The sequence below is a fragment of the Amblyomma maculatum genome, chromosome 4 (assembly GCF_055883805.1).
Source record: "Amblyomma maculatum isolate TAMU_Amacu chromosome 4, ASM5588380v1, whole genome shotgun sequence".
Lineage (NCBI taxonomy): Eukaryota > Metazoa > Arthropoda > Arachnida > Ixodida > Ixodidae > Amblyomma > Amblyomma maculatum.
The window spans coordinates 139,988,417-140,004,511 of record NC_139347.1 but is presented as its reverse complement, the minus strand read 5'-3'; the positions used below and the strand labels follow the sequence as shown (position 1 = coordinate 140,004,511).

At 47.2% G+C, this 16,095-nt stretch overlaps 1 protein-coding gene across 4 annotated transcripts in view; it reads left to right on the top strand.

Annotated features, from left to right (window-relative positions):
• Nucleotides 1-16,095, top strand: part of LOC146193178 (uncharacterized) — a 199,060-nt gene that overhangs the window by 75,936 nt on the left and 107,029 nt on the right. For 3 of the 4 annotated variants that reach the window (XM_084602594.1, XM_084602595.1, XM_084602597.1), the window contains 4 exons: nucleotides 1,418-1,507; nucleotides 2,904-2,990; nucleotides 7,389-7,577; nucleotides 11,906-12,100. In XM_084602594.1, coding sequence (XP_084458720.1) covers nucleotides 1,418-1,507; nucleotides 2,904-2,990; nucleotides 7,389-7,577; nucleotides 11,906-12,100 — 561 coding nt within the window. The remainder of the gene's footprint in view (nucleotides 1-1,417; nucleotides 1,508-2,903; nucleotides 2,991-7,388; nucleotides 7,578-11,905; nucleotides 12,101-16,095) is intronic. The other variant, XM_084602596.1, reaches the window with a different exon arrangement.

The following is a 16,095-nucleotide window of genomic DNA, read 5'->3' as shown; positions in this document are numbered from 1 at the left end:
TCTGATAACGAATTAAGTTCTGCTAATGCCTTGACATGCTCCTCATCTGCCTAAGCAAGCTAGCGCGACAAGCATCGTGCTTCTGATAGCTACATGCTCACATACTTGTGTGGATTGAGTCACCATTCTAACCCCTGTCGAAAGCTCTTTATTGTATTTGCACAAATGCTGCTTTTTGTTTTTCCCCTTGAATAATCAGTGTGAGAAATCACCTTGCATCATATCTGGAAGTAAGCTATAGTATTTATAGCTCGACATTTTTTTTTTTATGTTTCTTGAGGTATTCACCATAAGTTCGCTGCACTTGTGAGAAAAGCCAACTTTTGACAATGTTGGTCATTAAAGTGAAGCGTTTGGCACACACCTGCAGGGAAAAATGGCTGCGAGCATGATAGGAAGGTGGCATGTGCTCTTAAGAAGAGAAAGGGAATAAAAAGGGGTGAGAAGAAGCACTACCGGCGTGCATAAAACGTGAGGTAGTGAGGAAAGAAACATTGTCATGACTGCCTCTTCTGCATGTGAGGCCTCGTGGTAATATGTGCGAGGTTTCTTGTGGAATATCGCAAATTCTTTATTTTTCATGTAGCATAATATAAAATTTTACAGTAGGTAATTAGAGGCCTTTGTCATTAGTAGTGCACCACCACTTGAAGACGCCATCACTAAAAAGAAAGGGCAGCAAATCCCTGTGGTTGCTAGCCGGACTTCATTTCAGACAGGACAGCTACTATGTCGTGCATATGCCAGACAGTGTCCACCATGCTGTTCCATCCCCGTGTGGTCTGTTAACTCCCTACTCTTTTTTTCTTGTTTGCTGAATGCTGGTATTTTAATCTCTTGAGAACTGTTGTAACGCACACTATTTGAGCTTTGCCTGTTGTTCCCAGAAGGGGAGTTCATTGGCAACCAGTAACTGTCAGTGCCATGGCCAGTTAAGGTGACTGTTTTCAGCACTTGTTTTTTACACACTCGTTTCCCACGAGCTGAGTGATAAAAAATTATGTTAGCTAAACAAAGGTTGCAGCAAAGAACGTGTTATAGCAAAGCATTGTAGTGAGCCTCTGGCCTCCTCCAAAGATAGTGGTTATACTGCTTGTATGCATTCAGAATTACCCCCAGGAATTAAAGGGAAGACACATTTCTGTATAACATATTTCTTTGCTGCAGTATCAGAAAATTTAGTTGCTGACCATAACCCGCAGACTAATCACGCAACGGGACGCACAATGCGTGTGGGCAAAATCTGCAAAGAATTGAGCTGAGCAGCTGTGCTGTGGAGAATAATGCAGCCTAGAGTGAGGAAGGGTTTTTGCACTTTGTGTGGTTTAAGTAATGTGCTAAAATGTTTTTTTTTTTTTTTTTTTTTTCTCCGTATGAGATGGGTTAGGCTGTGAAAATGAGAGGCTCGCTTTTGCAGGAGGCCGACGACGATGTGGAATCGGGAGATGGCGGCCCATCAAAGAAGGCGTCCTTGCCGAGGAAGTCTGGCCGGCAGCTCCGCTCAGAGGTAAATAGGGTGCCCTTGGCAGTGCTGGATTTCCTTCCACTATTGGTTGTTTTGCGTGGCCCAAGGAACTTTAATCAAGCTGCGTTAGTGCTCTGAAATTTTGCAGCCAGTGCTTGAATATTCTAATGGCAGATCTGGAATGCTCAGTTTGCTATGTCACCTGAACAACTCTTCGTTCATTGAGATGTAAGTGAATGGTATTCTGAACCCCACATTGCTGGCTCAGTGGTTAGGGCTCTCGGCTGCTGAACCCAACGATGCAGGTTCGACCCCAGCTATGGCAGCTGCTTTTCGGTGGAGGCGAAAAGGGAGGTGCCTGCATTGTTTGCAATGCCATGCACATTAAAGCATCCCAGGTGGCAAAAATTTTCAAAGCCCTCCCCTATGTCATTTCTCTTGGCTTGAATTGCTTTGGGACATTAAATTGCATAAACCAAACTGAATGCATTTTGGTAAGGTCAGACGTGGTGCTTGGGAGGTGTGACTGTAGCTTCACATTGCTTTCTTCTTTGTTGCATGAAGGAGCGTTGTGTCTTGGTGTACTGAGTTGGTGCAACTTTGTCAATGTTTTGAGCGAATGGGAACTTGTAAATTATGGAGTTTCCTGTCCTGAAGCAACAACACGACATTGAAGGATTCCGTAGTGATTACTGTGGGCTGCATGGAGTTCTTTAATGTGCATTGACATCGCATAACACTTAAGTGATTTTTTACTTTGCCTTCATCAAAATATGGCTACCACAGCTGTGCTTGAACACACAAACTTGCAACCTGCAGCATAATGCCAGAGTGAACATTCCACCATGGCTGGCTAAACTGGAGTGATCTGATGATACACAGTCATTTGGACACATCTGCAGAAAAACTATGAACCACTCCTGCTAGCTTCACATGCATTAGTGATACTGTCAAGTTATTATTTTTTCAGCATTGTTTTCTTCTACTGTGAGTAAACATTCCTTGCAGGTTGTAAAACGTTGGTTTGTGACAGCTACTACTGAGCAAATAATAATAATAAATAATAACAAAAATTGCTTCACGGCACTGATGTTAGAGTAACAGTAGTAACCAAATCTGGCCAATATTTTGGTTTTGTTTTGTGGGGTATGGCATCCCAAAGCGACTCAGGTATGAGGGAAGCCGTATTGGAGAGTTCTGGATAACTTTGACCGCCTGAGATTTCTTAGCATACACTGACATTGCACAGTGTATGGTCTGTTGTTTTAAAATAAACGTTCGTCATAAATGATTCAGTCTACTTGTCACTCTTCCAGCCAGCTTTTGAATATTTTTGTCTTTTACAGAATTTGTCATGTCACCCTTGAATACAGTTACGGTAGTGTTCGACACAACAGTGTTCTCACTTACAGGGCTGTAATGCATTTCGTTTTTTCAGGGTTCCTTCACATGCTCGGTGTGTCGAAAGACATTCACCATCAAAAAGGAAGCCTATGATCATATTCTGCACAAGCACTATAACATGGTGGGTGCAACCGATTTCGTACAATTTATGTCATGCCGTTGTGTGGCAGTCTCTTCTTGGAGTTCACAGCAGACAGGGATTGCACAGGGCAGATTTGTTAAAGAGGCCAAAAAGTGACCGAAATGTGTTGTGTGAGTATAGTGGAAATGAAAAATATACATTGTGTTGTAGAAATTATCACCCCTCAGTGACACTTGTTTTGACACACCCGCTGCTGCTGCCGCTACCGTGCACTGCGACGTGCACGGTAGCGGCAGCAGCAGCGGGTGTGTCAAAACAAGTGTCACTGAGGGGTGATAACTCAAGTTGAGCACAGGCGCAGTCAATTATAGCGTTATGATTGGAGAGGAAGTCCCAACCAAGGATAACGTCGTGTGATGAGCGGGCGAGGACGAGGAATTCTATTGTGTATTGAACGTCGTCGATGGCGGGCGGTGCAGGTGGCTAATGGTCGAATGTCCTGAGCGCTGGCTGTGCGAAGAGAAATTGCAGGAAGCGGCGTCATCACCTTTTTGAGTTTGCGACAGAGGGCGTAATTAAGAACAGAAACGGCTGCGCCAGTGTCTACAAGTGCTTCGACAGGAACTCCCTCGATGAATATGGTAATAATGTTGGCTGGTACGTGAACAGGTCTATGAGTTGGTCCCTAATGGCGCAGTTCTTGCCTCCGGAACTGCGGCTGTTAGTTTTCCGTGTTAACGACTGATTGGTGGCGGAGCATCGGAGATCGGGAACGACAGCCAGGAGAAGGCGAACGGTGGGAGCGGCGATCATAACTTGAAGAGGACTGCGGAGGAGGAGGCTCAGGGAACACAGGCGAGGGGGACGGAGGAAGATTGTACATCGGCTCACGTGTATAGTCGTAGGGACGAGGGCCACGATTGCGGCACAAACGAGCCACATGGCCGGCGACTCCACAGGCGTAGCAAATAGGTCGGTTGTCTTGTGTGTGCCAGGGGTTGGAAGGGTGTGGCTGTGGTCAACGGCGGAGAACCGGACGATAAGGGGGGATTGTAGGTTGCTCATTTTGCTGGCGTCCCTGAGGCTCGTATAGGAGGGGAGGCCGGCTGTACACAGGGGTGACAGGGGGTGGTGGCCGCACCAAAACATCAGCGTACGTGAGAGGAGCTGCCACCAATGGCTGCTGAGGAGGTGAAGGCAGAACCTCAGCGACCTGCTCTTGTATGACATGCTGAAGAGTGGGAGTGAGCGGCGGCGCAGGCGCAGGTGCTGGCGGGCAAGTGAAGGTGGACAAGGAAAGCTGCCGTGCGACTTCCTCACGAACGAACTGTTGAATGTGCTGAATTAGCGACTGCTGGTCCTGGGCACCGTCCCCGGAGAGAACCAAGCTGGAAAGAGTGGCCTGCTGAAGGCCAGCACGTCGTGTGGAAAGCCGCCTCTTGCGCAGCTCATCGAAGCTTTGGCAGAAGCTGATAACGTTGGACACAGTTTGGGGATTTTTGGCGACGAGCATATGGAAGGCGTCATCGTCAATGCCTTGCATAATGTGTCCAATCTTCTCGGCGTCGCTCATGGTAGGGTTTACGCGCTTGCAGAGGTCTACGACATCTTCTATGAAACTGGTGAAGTTTTCGCCGGTTTGTTGTGCCCAACTTTGCAAGCGTTGCTCGGCACGAAGCTTACGTATAGCGGGACGGCCAAAAACTTCGGTCAGGCTGGTCTTGAGAGCCGTCCAGGTAGAAATGTGACCCTCATGGTTGCGAAACCATAGATTGGCAACGTCGCTCGAATAGAAAATGACGTTTGTGAGCTTCACGGTGTCGTCCCACTTGTTGTATGCACTTACGCGTTCATACGACGCCAACCAGTCTTTTACATCCGTGTCATCGGTGCCGCTGAAGATGGCTGGGTCGCGCTGACGCGCTGCACCGGGACAGATGACAGGCGATGGGGTTGGCAGTTGGCTGGCGGTCTCAGGCATCGCGGAAGTGGTAGGCAAAGCTCGGCTGCGAAGCTCCAGGTTGAGGGGATTGCTGGCACCTCCACCACTTGTTGTAGAAGACCTTGACCAGGACGATATGTCGTCAACAGTCAATACAGTGAAAGCTCGTTAATTCGAACCTCGATAATTCGAATTTTCGGATAATTCGAACTACACTACTTGGTCCGGCCAAGCTCCATAGAGATCTGTGCATAAAAAAGCCCGTTAATTCGAACGTGAGTCGGTTCCGCTACGGATAATTCGAACTACGCGCCGCCGCGTCTGGGCGGCTTGGCGCACATCATGAGGAAAAAAAAAAGTAAAGAAACACCTCCGCGATCGGTAGGCATAATTAGAGGCTGCGCACGTCCAAAACGAGGACAGAATAAGGAACCAGGTAAAACATGGAAGAGTGGGTAAAACTTAAATGGCGCCATGACCGGCGTGGCGGCCGGCGGCGTTGAAGGGAGGGGACGCGGCCGCGGCAAGGTCAGTGCATGGCCGCGCGGCGGCGGCTGCCTGCTCCGTAGCTCGCAACTAAATACTCGTTAATTCCAACCCTGTTAATTTGGAAATGGGGATAAGTACTGTCGGCGCGGTCCCAGCCAATGCCCATAAAAGGCTATGATCTCGGACAAGCACTATGGGTTAAACTTATTTTTTTTTTTTTGCGATAGCCATCCATCCTTCCACCCATCAGTCGTCAACGGAAGCACGCGAGTCAGCCGCGATCATGACGCCAGCTTTTAGCACTGTTCGCTCCTATGATTGGAGTGGCAGTAGACGGCGCCGCCCGCCCAAGTCGCTCATAGCATGATAAAGCGAACATACTGAAAAGGAGGCTTGCACAACCGGATAAGCGCTGGCACTTTGCCAAGTTCGCTTTCCTCTCCCCTGCCCGAGCTAAAGTCAAAAGATAAACACGCCGTTATCGCCGCGCAGCATCTTGGCGCACTGCCAAGAAATGTGTTGTGGACCGTGAAGGCGCCAAACAGAGGGACGCGCTAACGACTGATGCCTTTATTATAATTTTTTTTTTTTCAGATTCGTAGGCACAAATCGGGGCTGGGTGGGTTCATTATGCGAGCGAGTTCGTTACGCGACTAAATACGGTACATTTACCGTAGTACAAACGGTTTTGGTCAGTTTTTTCGAGGCCATTCGATAATTCGAACATCGGATAATTCGAACTTTTTTCCCGGTCCCGTGAAGTTCGAATTAACGAGCTTTTACTGTAGAACGTTCTGCGATCAGTCGTGAGACATGTCAGCACATGTACGAGCGTCGAAGCGAGCTTCGTTGTCGTTTTCTTTCCTGCCCGTCACGCACGTTGAACATGCTTGTCGTCATTCTCTTCAGCAATAGGCGCTGAACATATCAGAGCCCAATACCTGTTTTACAATTGGGATGTGTTGATCAGTTTAGTTTTGACATTGCCAGTAGGGTGTGATATTGGAATACAGTCAAGTCTCAATGATGGGAACCCAGTTCCAACTTATTTCGAAATGATATGACTTCATACAGTTCCTGGCCGGAGTGGATTGTGTACGATGGGCAGAATTTTGGATGTTCAAAGCATTCCCCCGCACCACTGCAGATGATACGAGCGCGCGAGCCATGACTGTGACCATGACCTTGAGTGCTACACGCTGCTGTACATAGTTGACATTGCTGTGGATAGTCATGATGTTTACACGGGGAGCAGTTTGTGGCACCGATATTGCACTCAAAAATTGCGAATGTAAAGAAGCTCCCACTAGTATTTTTGCAAGCGATTAGCTCTGTCATGGGAGAAGGTTATAAATCATCATGCTTACATTCTGTTTGAAGGTGTTGGGAAAAATACAGATCTAGCCTTTTAGTCTAGGGTTATAATTGGGGTAGGTATAATTTTTATGGTTGGAAGAGTGAAATGCATAGACGCTGAGTTTAGACTCTCTTTAGGGCACAGAGAAACAAGTTTTCAGGGTCAGGATGTCAGCAGCTGGTGTGGGCCAGTTAATTGAAAGTGAACGGAGGAGCAGAATGATAATTAGCTAAAGTGGGGTTTTTCAAATAGTCTGGAACGTTGACACAATTTTTATGTCACGTAAGGTGGTTGACATTTGAGAATGTGGAAAGTGAGAAGTGGTCTTTCTGCCACTTGAAAGCACCAGGATACATTACCGTTTGCTGTAGTCAGACGCAACTCAAGGAAATAGTGGCAGATCCCCTTCAAAGGAGTCCTTTTATCCTGTGGCATTCACAGATTGTCATGGCAGTTAATTTGATCAAGTCTTGGCGAGCCTTTTCATCTATCACACGTGGCGGCATTGTCATGCTGTATGATCCAAGAGGATTTTTCATGACTTCATGAGAATCGGTTGGCATCATCAACTGCAATGATCCTTTTAGGGGCTAAAGCCACTTTTTTCTTGAGTTGCAGTGGAACTGATGGATCCCTAACCTTCATGCAGGCACGATTGAACGACGAGCGACCCTTGAGTGAGCAGGAGGTACGGACAGCTCTGCGTCGGGCTGCTGAGTCCCTCGACCAGCTCACCTGCCGGGACTGCGGTGCATCCTTTGAGGCCTACATGTCCTTCTACCTTCACCGACAACGCTGCTCCTCATCGGCTGCGGCAGGTGCAACTGCTGAAGACAAGGTGAATTTTTTTCCAACAGTTTTCAGTGCCATCGCACCTTGTGTGTTTACATTGAGGTGAGGAGATGCAGCGTGTGTTGCCGAGGTATACGGACAGCGACTGTTTCGTTGAAGTGTGTTTGGAGCTCAGCATTTGCTGCCCATGGAAGCACCAGCACTTTGCAGGGAGCGCAAGTGGCTAGAGTTAAACCTGGTCATAATGAAACTGTAAAATGTCTGCGATTTTTCTTTACATCCAGATTTTTGTTATATGCAGTTTTCGTGTGATGACCTAAAATGACAGTGTAGAACAAAAACCGGATTAAGAATTGATTTTGAGGGAAACGACCTTGAATGTTTTTACAGTAACGCAGAATTATTTGAAGTTATAGAAGCGGTGAAATGTTTCGCGATCGCGCTTATAGTGTGACAGCCTCCACCGCTGTGGCTCGCACGAGTCTACGAGGGAGTGAGGAAATGGTGGTGGAGGAGGAATCAGTCTGAGAGAGAGCACGCACATTGGTGTTGGCGCCGCTGCTGTGTGCACGCTCACCACTGTTGCCCCAGGAAACCGACTCTGCCTCAAGTCGTTCTGCTGTTCCCGTTAGCGACATGCAGGAGCCCAGGAGCCAGGAGCGTGGCAGCGACTGACGCACACTGGTTGCCTCGTGCATTTTTTCTATTATTTTTTGCCGCTTTTAAGCATGAACTTTTGTGGCATCGCGTTCTGAAAGTGAAAGCAGCAAAGACTACTGCGTCTGCGTCGGAGATGCGTTGTCGGCTCTGAAACACGCCGTGTTGTATCAACTGTGGTCACTCGTTGCTATAGTAGAGGTTCCTCTCACTTCAATTCTTGTTTCATTGTCCTGAAACTTGCGCAGCTATGCCAAATTTTTTTATTTGAGCACTAGCTAAGAGACATATATTATGTTGAGGCAGAAAAGGAAAGAAAAATAAAGAGCCTCTGCCGGTGACAGTCGGCACTGTGAGTTCGTTATATTAAGGTCAACCGTCGCGTCATGTTCATTACATGAGTTTTCAAAACATGCACTTCAGTAGGGGCGGCTTTGGGGAATTGAAAAACTTCGTAATATTGAGAAATTCACTACATGGAGGTTCGTTACATAGAAGCCTAGCTAAAATGACTCCTGAATTTTGCTTCTCTACTCATACGCTGAAGCACGTCGCAACAAAAGCGAAAAGAATAAATACAGTTGAACACGGATGTATCGAACTCGAAGGGGATTGCGAAATAGTTCAATATATTGATAATTCGATGTACAGAAATCTGCTTGAGACGGCGCTTGCGATCGTGAAAAATGACACCATATTTGTCGCGTAATCAACCCACTCGCATAACGAGCGCACCCTCCACTTTTGCTGCAGAGAATTAAAAAAAAAAAGCGTTAGTCAGTGCCGCGTCCTTCCGTTTCGGCCGTCGCATCCATAGCTCATTTATTGGCAGTGTGCCAAGATACTGCGCAGCGATAACATCATAGCGTGTTTATTGTTTGATTATACTTTTGATGTTAGCTCCTGCAGTGGCGGGGAGTGAAACCGGCAGAATGCCCGTGATGGCTTGATTGCACAAACCTGGTTCGGTTTATCACGTCGCACTTAGGGCGGGTGGAGTCCACTGCCACAAAATCTTAGGAAAACTAGAAAGCTGCAAATACCACTTGAAGCGAACAATGCTAAAAGCCGGTCTCATGATCGCAGCTGACTGCGTGCTTTTGTTGATTCATAGATGCGAGGATGGACAACTCACAAAAAAAAAAAAAAAAAAGAAATTTGCCGCTTCTTAAGTCTGCAGCCACCATAGTTTAAGTTACACCGCACATTCATCACAAGGGTGGACGACTCTCACAAAAGAAAAAAAAAAAAAATTAGCCGCTTCTTGGCGTTCACAGCCACCATAGCTTACAGTACGCCACACGTTCAGCACAACAACAAGGATGGACGACTCTCGCAAAAAAAAAAAAAAACAATGCGCATCGCTTGTCACCAGCCACGCGCAGAGGGTTCACAACAGACTGGAGAAAGATTTCAATGTTCTGTCTGCCACGGGATGAGCTGGCTTGTCGGTGCATGTGTAGTGCATCCTGGTGTGAACGAAGGCCGGGAAAGAGAGAGAAAGGGGAGAGAGAAAGCTCGGCAGAAGAATGGGCGCACCTTGCGCTTCACTACTATACTACGGCCGATTACCTGTGCCACCTCAACACCTGCGGACCCCATTCTGGCCAGATCCCAGCTGCATCCCTTGCTTCGCCCACTCGAGACCAGGTGCGTGTTTGGTGGTGTTTTCTGGATCCCAACACAGTCAGCTTCACGAGAGAGAGAGTGATTGATGGTTGCTCCATGCTGCCACGCGGGTACGAAGGAGGTTGCATTGCTTCCCCACTTGGGAAGACAGATTTCTACCAAAACTTCTGAATGTGAAAGCTGTAGAAGTATCGTATACAGTAAAACCTCATGACACATATTCAAATAGAAAAGAAGAAAAAGGCGGTGGGAAACAAAACAACTTATCACCAGGAAAACTTGTCATCTAAATTGCTTCCTTTTTAAAGGTTTGGTTTGGTTTGGTTTGTGGGGTTTAACGTCCCCAAGTGACAGGCTATGAGAGACGCTGTAGTGGAGGACTCCGGAAATTTCAACCACCAGGGGTTCTTTAACGTGCACTGACATCGTACAGCACACGGGCGCCTTGCTTTTCGCCTCCACCGAAAAGTGGCCGCTGAGGCCGGGATTCGGTCCCGCGTCTTTGGGAACAGTAGTCGAATGCTGTAACCACTGCGCCATCCCGGCGGGGCTCATTTTTAAAGGAATTAACTGTTGAATGAGATAGAGGGGCACAATATGCACTTTTACTTCTTAGAAATTTTGATAACCTAGTGTTTCTTGACATAAGGCATGCATTGGTTCTTGTTTAATGCTTGCAGAATTCAGTTTGCATTTGCGTCGTCTTTTGTGGAGATGCAGTTTCACAGCATGTCCAGACCTCTCACAGCAATGGTGGGCCGATACTACCTCCTCATTTCCGGAACGAGTTGTGACGGTTGACTGTGTTGCTACATTCTTGCTTGCCATGCTATATTCTCGAGAGAGGCCAGCTTGTAGTTGTAGTATTCCGACGCTGCGTCTCCATGCCCCTTGGCGCTGCAAAGCCGCTGCTGCATTTCTCCTTCGTTTACACACTGGCTTACTTTGATGCTTAGCCCATATGCATCCAGGTACTACGGAAAAGCCAACATAGTGCAGCTGCTTGTCGGCTCATCGCGTTGTGGGCCCCCAGATTCAGCCAGCTCTTACATTAAAACATGTGGACATGTGGCTGATCACTCAATATATTTTATGACCAGAATTTGTTGGAAGTTTTGAACATAGTATTTGGGAAATTGTGGTATCCGGTAACCAGTAGAAATAGAGTATAACTCTATGGGACATTTTTACTGTCCGCGATTTTGAACGTATGAACCGGGAAAGTACCAGTGAGAATCTACTGTATCTCCACATATAAGCCACCTCCATTTGTAAGTGGACCCTAGTTCATAGCCTTTGCCAATCAAAAAATGTTGACTTTAAATATGCCAGCGCACAAATTTCTCCTCCCACCCCTCCACAGATGTCATCACAATGCGCTTACAGCTCAAAGCTAAAAATGCATAACAGTGCTTGCGATCACAGGGCTAGCAGTTGTGTGAAAATCAAGGTTAACGCCAATGGTATGGTGCTTCATCTAGCCATCTATACTTGCAGATAAGTGGCTGAGTTGAATGATGACCGTGTCATTGTTCAGCTCAGCTTGCCAGGACCAGATGGCAGTCTCGATTGCCTGGATTAATGATTTGAATTGTCTAAGTGTGACTCTACATGTGTTACTTGTTCTGAGGCAATCAAGCCGGCCAAGCCTTACCCAGTGTTTGTCTGTTGTGCACATCATTGTGAAGTTGCACTGGTGAAAAGTCACCAACTGGCAACCAGGAAATCTTGTTTGTTGCACTCTGTGTATCATATTGTGGGAGATGAATGCCACTGAAAGATTTTACTTCAGATGGAAAGTTAGTGTGGTGGATTGCTCCTTCCGTGACAAGAATGAGGGCTTTGATGAGAGTATGCAACAAAAAGCATGCTAGATAACGTAAAAATGCAAAGTATGAAAGTGGCAAAAACAAAAAGCTTGGTTGTATTTTTGGTATGCTAATGTAGTTTGCGCTTGTATGATTGCCTGCTAGAACAGTTGTTTGTGTGTACAGGTACAAGGGCTCAAAGGGGCCAATCTTGGAGAGTTCCAATAATGATGAGTGTAGTCATGCTGGTATACATCAATGCTTTATGTTGCTTCTGCAGCCAGCAGACAGAAAAGCAGCGAGCAACCCCAGAAGTGCTACAGTTGGAAAACATGGCAGAAAGCGGTTGTCATGCAGCACTCCAAACAAGGCCGATCGAGCAGCCAAAGCCGACCCTACAGGCGAAGCTACACGCAGTACCCCTAAAGCCAAACGTGCTCCTTGCTTCAAGATCAACGTGGACTTCCCAGATGGGGTAGGTTACCGCTGTGCTTCCATTGCTGCATCAACTGTTCCATTTTGTGTCAGACGAAGTTTTGTGTGCCATTCTGGAAAACATGACCAGTGTCGCACCAAAATGTGCCAAAATGAACGTCCTTGACAATGGTGATGTTAATGTCATGCCTTCTGGATTATGTACTATTAGCTGCCAAATATGCCTATGATCACGGGCATCTCTAGTGTAGCCGAGATGTACTATACAGTTGAACCTGGATATAACTAAGTTGACAAAAGTTCGCAAATTTTTGTTACATGCAGGTTTTTGTTACATACAGGTTTTGTATGGAGGCTAGCACGAATGATGCAGAAACGAAACAGAAAGGCTTCAGATATCAGTGAAAGTGAACTCGCTCTTCAGGCATTTATTTTACAGTAAAAAAACTGCATAATCTCAGTTTGTTTCCGTGCGAGCGAAGGCACAACACGGCGCTTCAATGAAGCTAAATCATGTAATGCTCCTTCGTCGTCGCGCGAGCCGACGGAAGGGCGCAATATGTCGATTGTGTTTATCACCTCCTTCGCGGTGGGCACGTCACACGGACCTGGCTCACGGGAACCTTCATCACAGACATCGGGATTTTGCACGCTTTCGGCAAGTGCCTCATCATTCATTTCTTACGTAGCTATGGCAGCGTTGTCGGCAAACGTAGTCGCTCAGATCGACGTCGTCGGGGACACCACCTTTGCTGTGTAGCTCATCCCACACTTCGGCCACATCGGATGAAGCTGAAGTCTCTTCTGCCTCGTCATCGGCACCAGCCTGTGCGTTTTTTGTAATCCCTGCCTTCATAAAGCACTTCTCAATAACTTCTGCTCTGACTTCTTGCCAGGAGGCAGCAAGCATTTCAACTGACTGATAAATATCGATCTTCAGCTCCCATTGCAGACGGATGTTCAGAAGAAGCTTCTATATCAGTCGACGCCAGTAACAGCGTTTAAAACTGTTGATTACAGTCGAACCCGGATGTATCGAATTTTGGTTATATCGAACTCACGGAATATCCCCTTGAAAATCCCATGTAAAAGTATAAGAAAGCCGAGTCATATATCGAACTCAATTTCACCGGTCGTTCGATATATAGAACTCCGCACCACGCACTGGAAAGTATGCCTTTCCCAAAGACGATCGATCACCCTCGGCCGTTTGCTGCGTGACGTTTTCAAGCCACGCGCGGAAGGGGACAGTTTGGCTGAGGGGACAGTTCGGCTAGGGCAGCGTCGCGCCCATTCCTTAAAGGTACGCGCATTTGCGGCTATCGTTTCCCGAGCGCCAGCACGTGACGTTTGCAAGCTATGTGCGTGAATGAACCAGAGAGAACCGGTGGGAACGAGAGGGGAAAAACACGACAGAGCGAAGCGCAAGGGTGTGCCCATTCTTTTGCCGAGCTATCTCTCTCCTTCCTCTTTCCCGGCCTTCGTTCGCAGTAGCCCGCGCTAGGTATGTGCCAAGCCAGCTCATACCATTTTCAGACAGAATGTCGGACGCTTTCTCCAGCGTACGTGTGTTGCGAACCCTCTGCATGCGGCGGCTGACGCAAGGTCAATTGCTGACGTGGCTATGGCGCCTGCGAAAGTTAAGAAGCGGCAGATTTTTTATTTTTTGCCAAAGTTGTCTAATTTTATCGTGCTTTACACGCGGCGTAGCTTATAAGATATAGCGTTACGAAGCGGCTTTTTTTTCTTTCTTTCTTTTCTTTTTTTTTTTTTTTCGGGAGTCGATTATCTTTGCATGTATGAATCAACGAAAGCACGCGGTCAGCTGCGATCATGACACCGGCTTTTAGCATTTATCACTTCAAACAGCATTTGCAGCTACTGTATCACGCTTTCTAATGATTTTGGGGCAGTGGACTACGCCCACCCCAAGCGCAGCGTGATAAATTGAAGCAGGCTTGTGCAATCAAGCCATCACGGGCACTCTGCCAAGTTCGCTCCCCGCCACCGCAGGAGCTATCAAAAGATAAACAGATAAACACCTCGCGATGTTATCGCTGCACAGCATCTTGGCATGCTGCCAAGAAATGAGCTGTGGATGAGACGACGACCGAAACGGAGTGTGACATGCAAGCGAAAATGCTGGCGATTTCTGCTGTGGCGACGCAGAAACCTTGTTTTGAGCTGCCGCGGTGGCTGGAACGGTAGAGGGACACAGTTCCAACAAGTTGGAAATTTTTTGCTCTGTCGCTGCCGCTCGTCGCTGAGGTCGCTTAATCGCTTGCATGTGAGCGAGCTGGCCTTAACGATTTTTTTTTTTTTCAAAATTCTCGAGTGCAAAAGTGGAGGGTGGGTTCATTATGCGAGTGAGTTGATTACGCGACAAATACGGTATCGTTTTTTCGCATCGTAAGTGCCGTCCCAAACCGATTTCTGTATATCGAATTATCTATATATCGCGATCCCCTTCGAGTTCGATATATCCGGGTTCGACTCCTTTGTGCAGCGGCTGTATTAGTGATGTGCAATTAGCTGGAAAGTAGTGCAGTTCAATGTCAGACAGTGCAGGCCTTCAACATGGTGCGCAGCGCAGTTGTCCAGAAGTAGGCAAACTTGACGGCCTTGCTGCTTGATATCCTGGTTGAAGTCTTTCAGCCATTCAGAAAATTTTGCCCGAGTCATCCACGCTTTAGTGTTCGCCGTGTATTTCACAGGCATACGCTTCGTCCCCTTAAAGCACCTGGGACGAGCACTTTTTCCAACAACTATCGGGACTTGCTTGTCAGTACCGTCGAGGTTGATGCACAGTAGAACTGTTACACGGAGTTTGCTCTGCTTTCCGCCGCGGCAGTCATCTCCTTTAAATGCTAGCGTGCGGCCCGGAGCATTTAATAAAAGAGAGCCGTCTCGTCGGCATTATAGATTTCAGCCGCTTCGAAGCGACTCAGTAGTCCAGGAAGCGTGTCCCACGAAGCAGCAGCATCGCTGTCTGCAGAGGCAGATTCGACACAGATTACTTTCTTGATGACATTGTGTCGGCTTTTGAAACCTTGTAGCCACCCGTTGCTTGCTTTGAAGTCATCATGGCCCAAGATGCGCGCAAAATCCTTCGCCTTTTTTTGTAATATTGCTCCGCTTATGGGGGCACATTCCTGGCTCGCGTGTCCAAAAACCATGTGAACACTGCCTTGTCCGCATCATCATATGTTGAGAGTTTCAATCTTTTCTTAGCCTTTGTTCCCGACTCCACTGCACTTCTAATCTTCTCTTCCGCACTCAAAATTGTTGACAGGGTGTTTGCTAGGATGTTGAAACCAGCGGCGATGTCCTTCTTCTCGCCCACGGAGACCGCATTTAAAATTGCAGGTTTGTCTTGAAATGACAAAACTTTTCGTTTTCTGGCCATTGAACTCATCACGACGAACTGATGCCGCAGATACAAGCGGAGCCCCACGAATACAGGCAGAAAGGCTGGCCTAGCACTTCCGAAACACTTCGGCAAACCAACACTGCAAGTCCGCAGACACACGAGACGTACACAAGACGCAGAACAACAGACAAGAGGGCGAATGCACATGCGCAAAAATTGCATTAATCACACGCTCGTACAGTACCAACAAAGAAATCAATTGCAGCCATTAATGCCACCTGGTGTTGCTCTACACTACCAACGCCAGAGGAGGCTGCTGCGTTAGCCACGGAGTGGCGCTAGAAGGTAATACTATCATCATCATCACCAATTTTGCTTGATTTCTGCGTTTACAGGTGTTCACGTAGCTGCTGGTTTCTTAGAGTTCTAATATTCATTAAATTTATGCATTTCTTCGGCCAAATTTTCAGTAAAAGCTCAAAAAATAATGACTGATCAGCTTCACGAGTTTGTTACATCAAGGCTGACCGCCGCAACGCCTTCGTTACATAGAGGTCGAAAATACATTGGCTTCAATGGGTGTGGCATTGGGGAATTTAAAAACTTCGTTAAATTCAGGAATTCGTTACATAGAGGTTCTTTACATCCAGGTTCAACTGTATTCT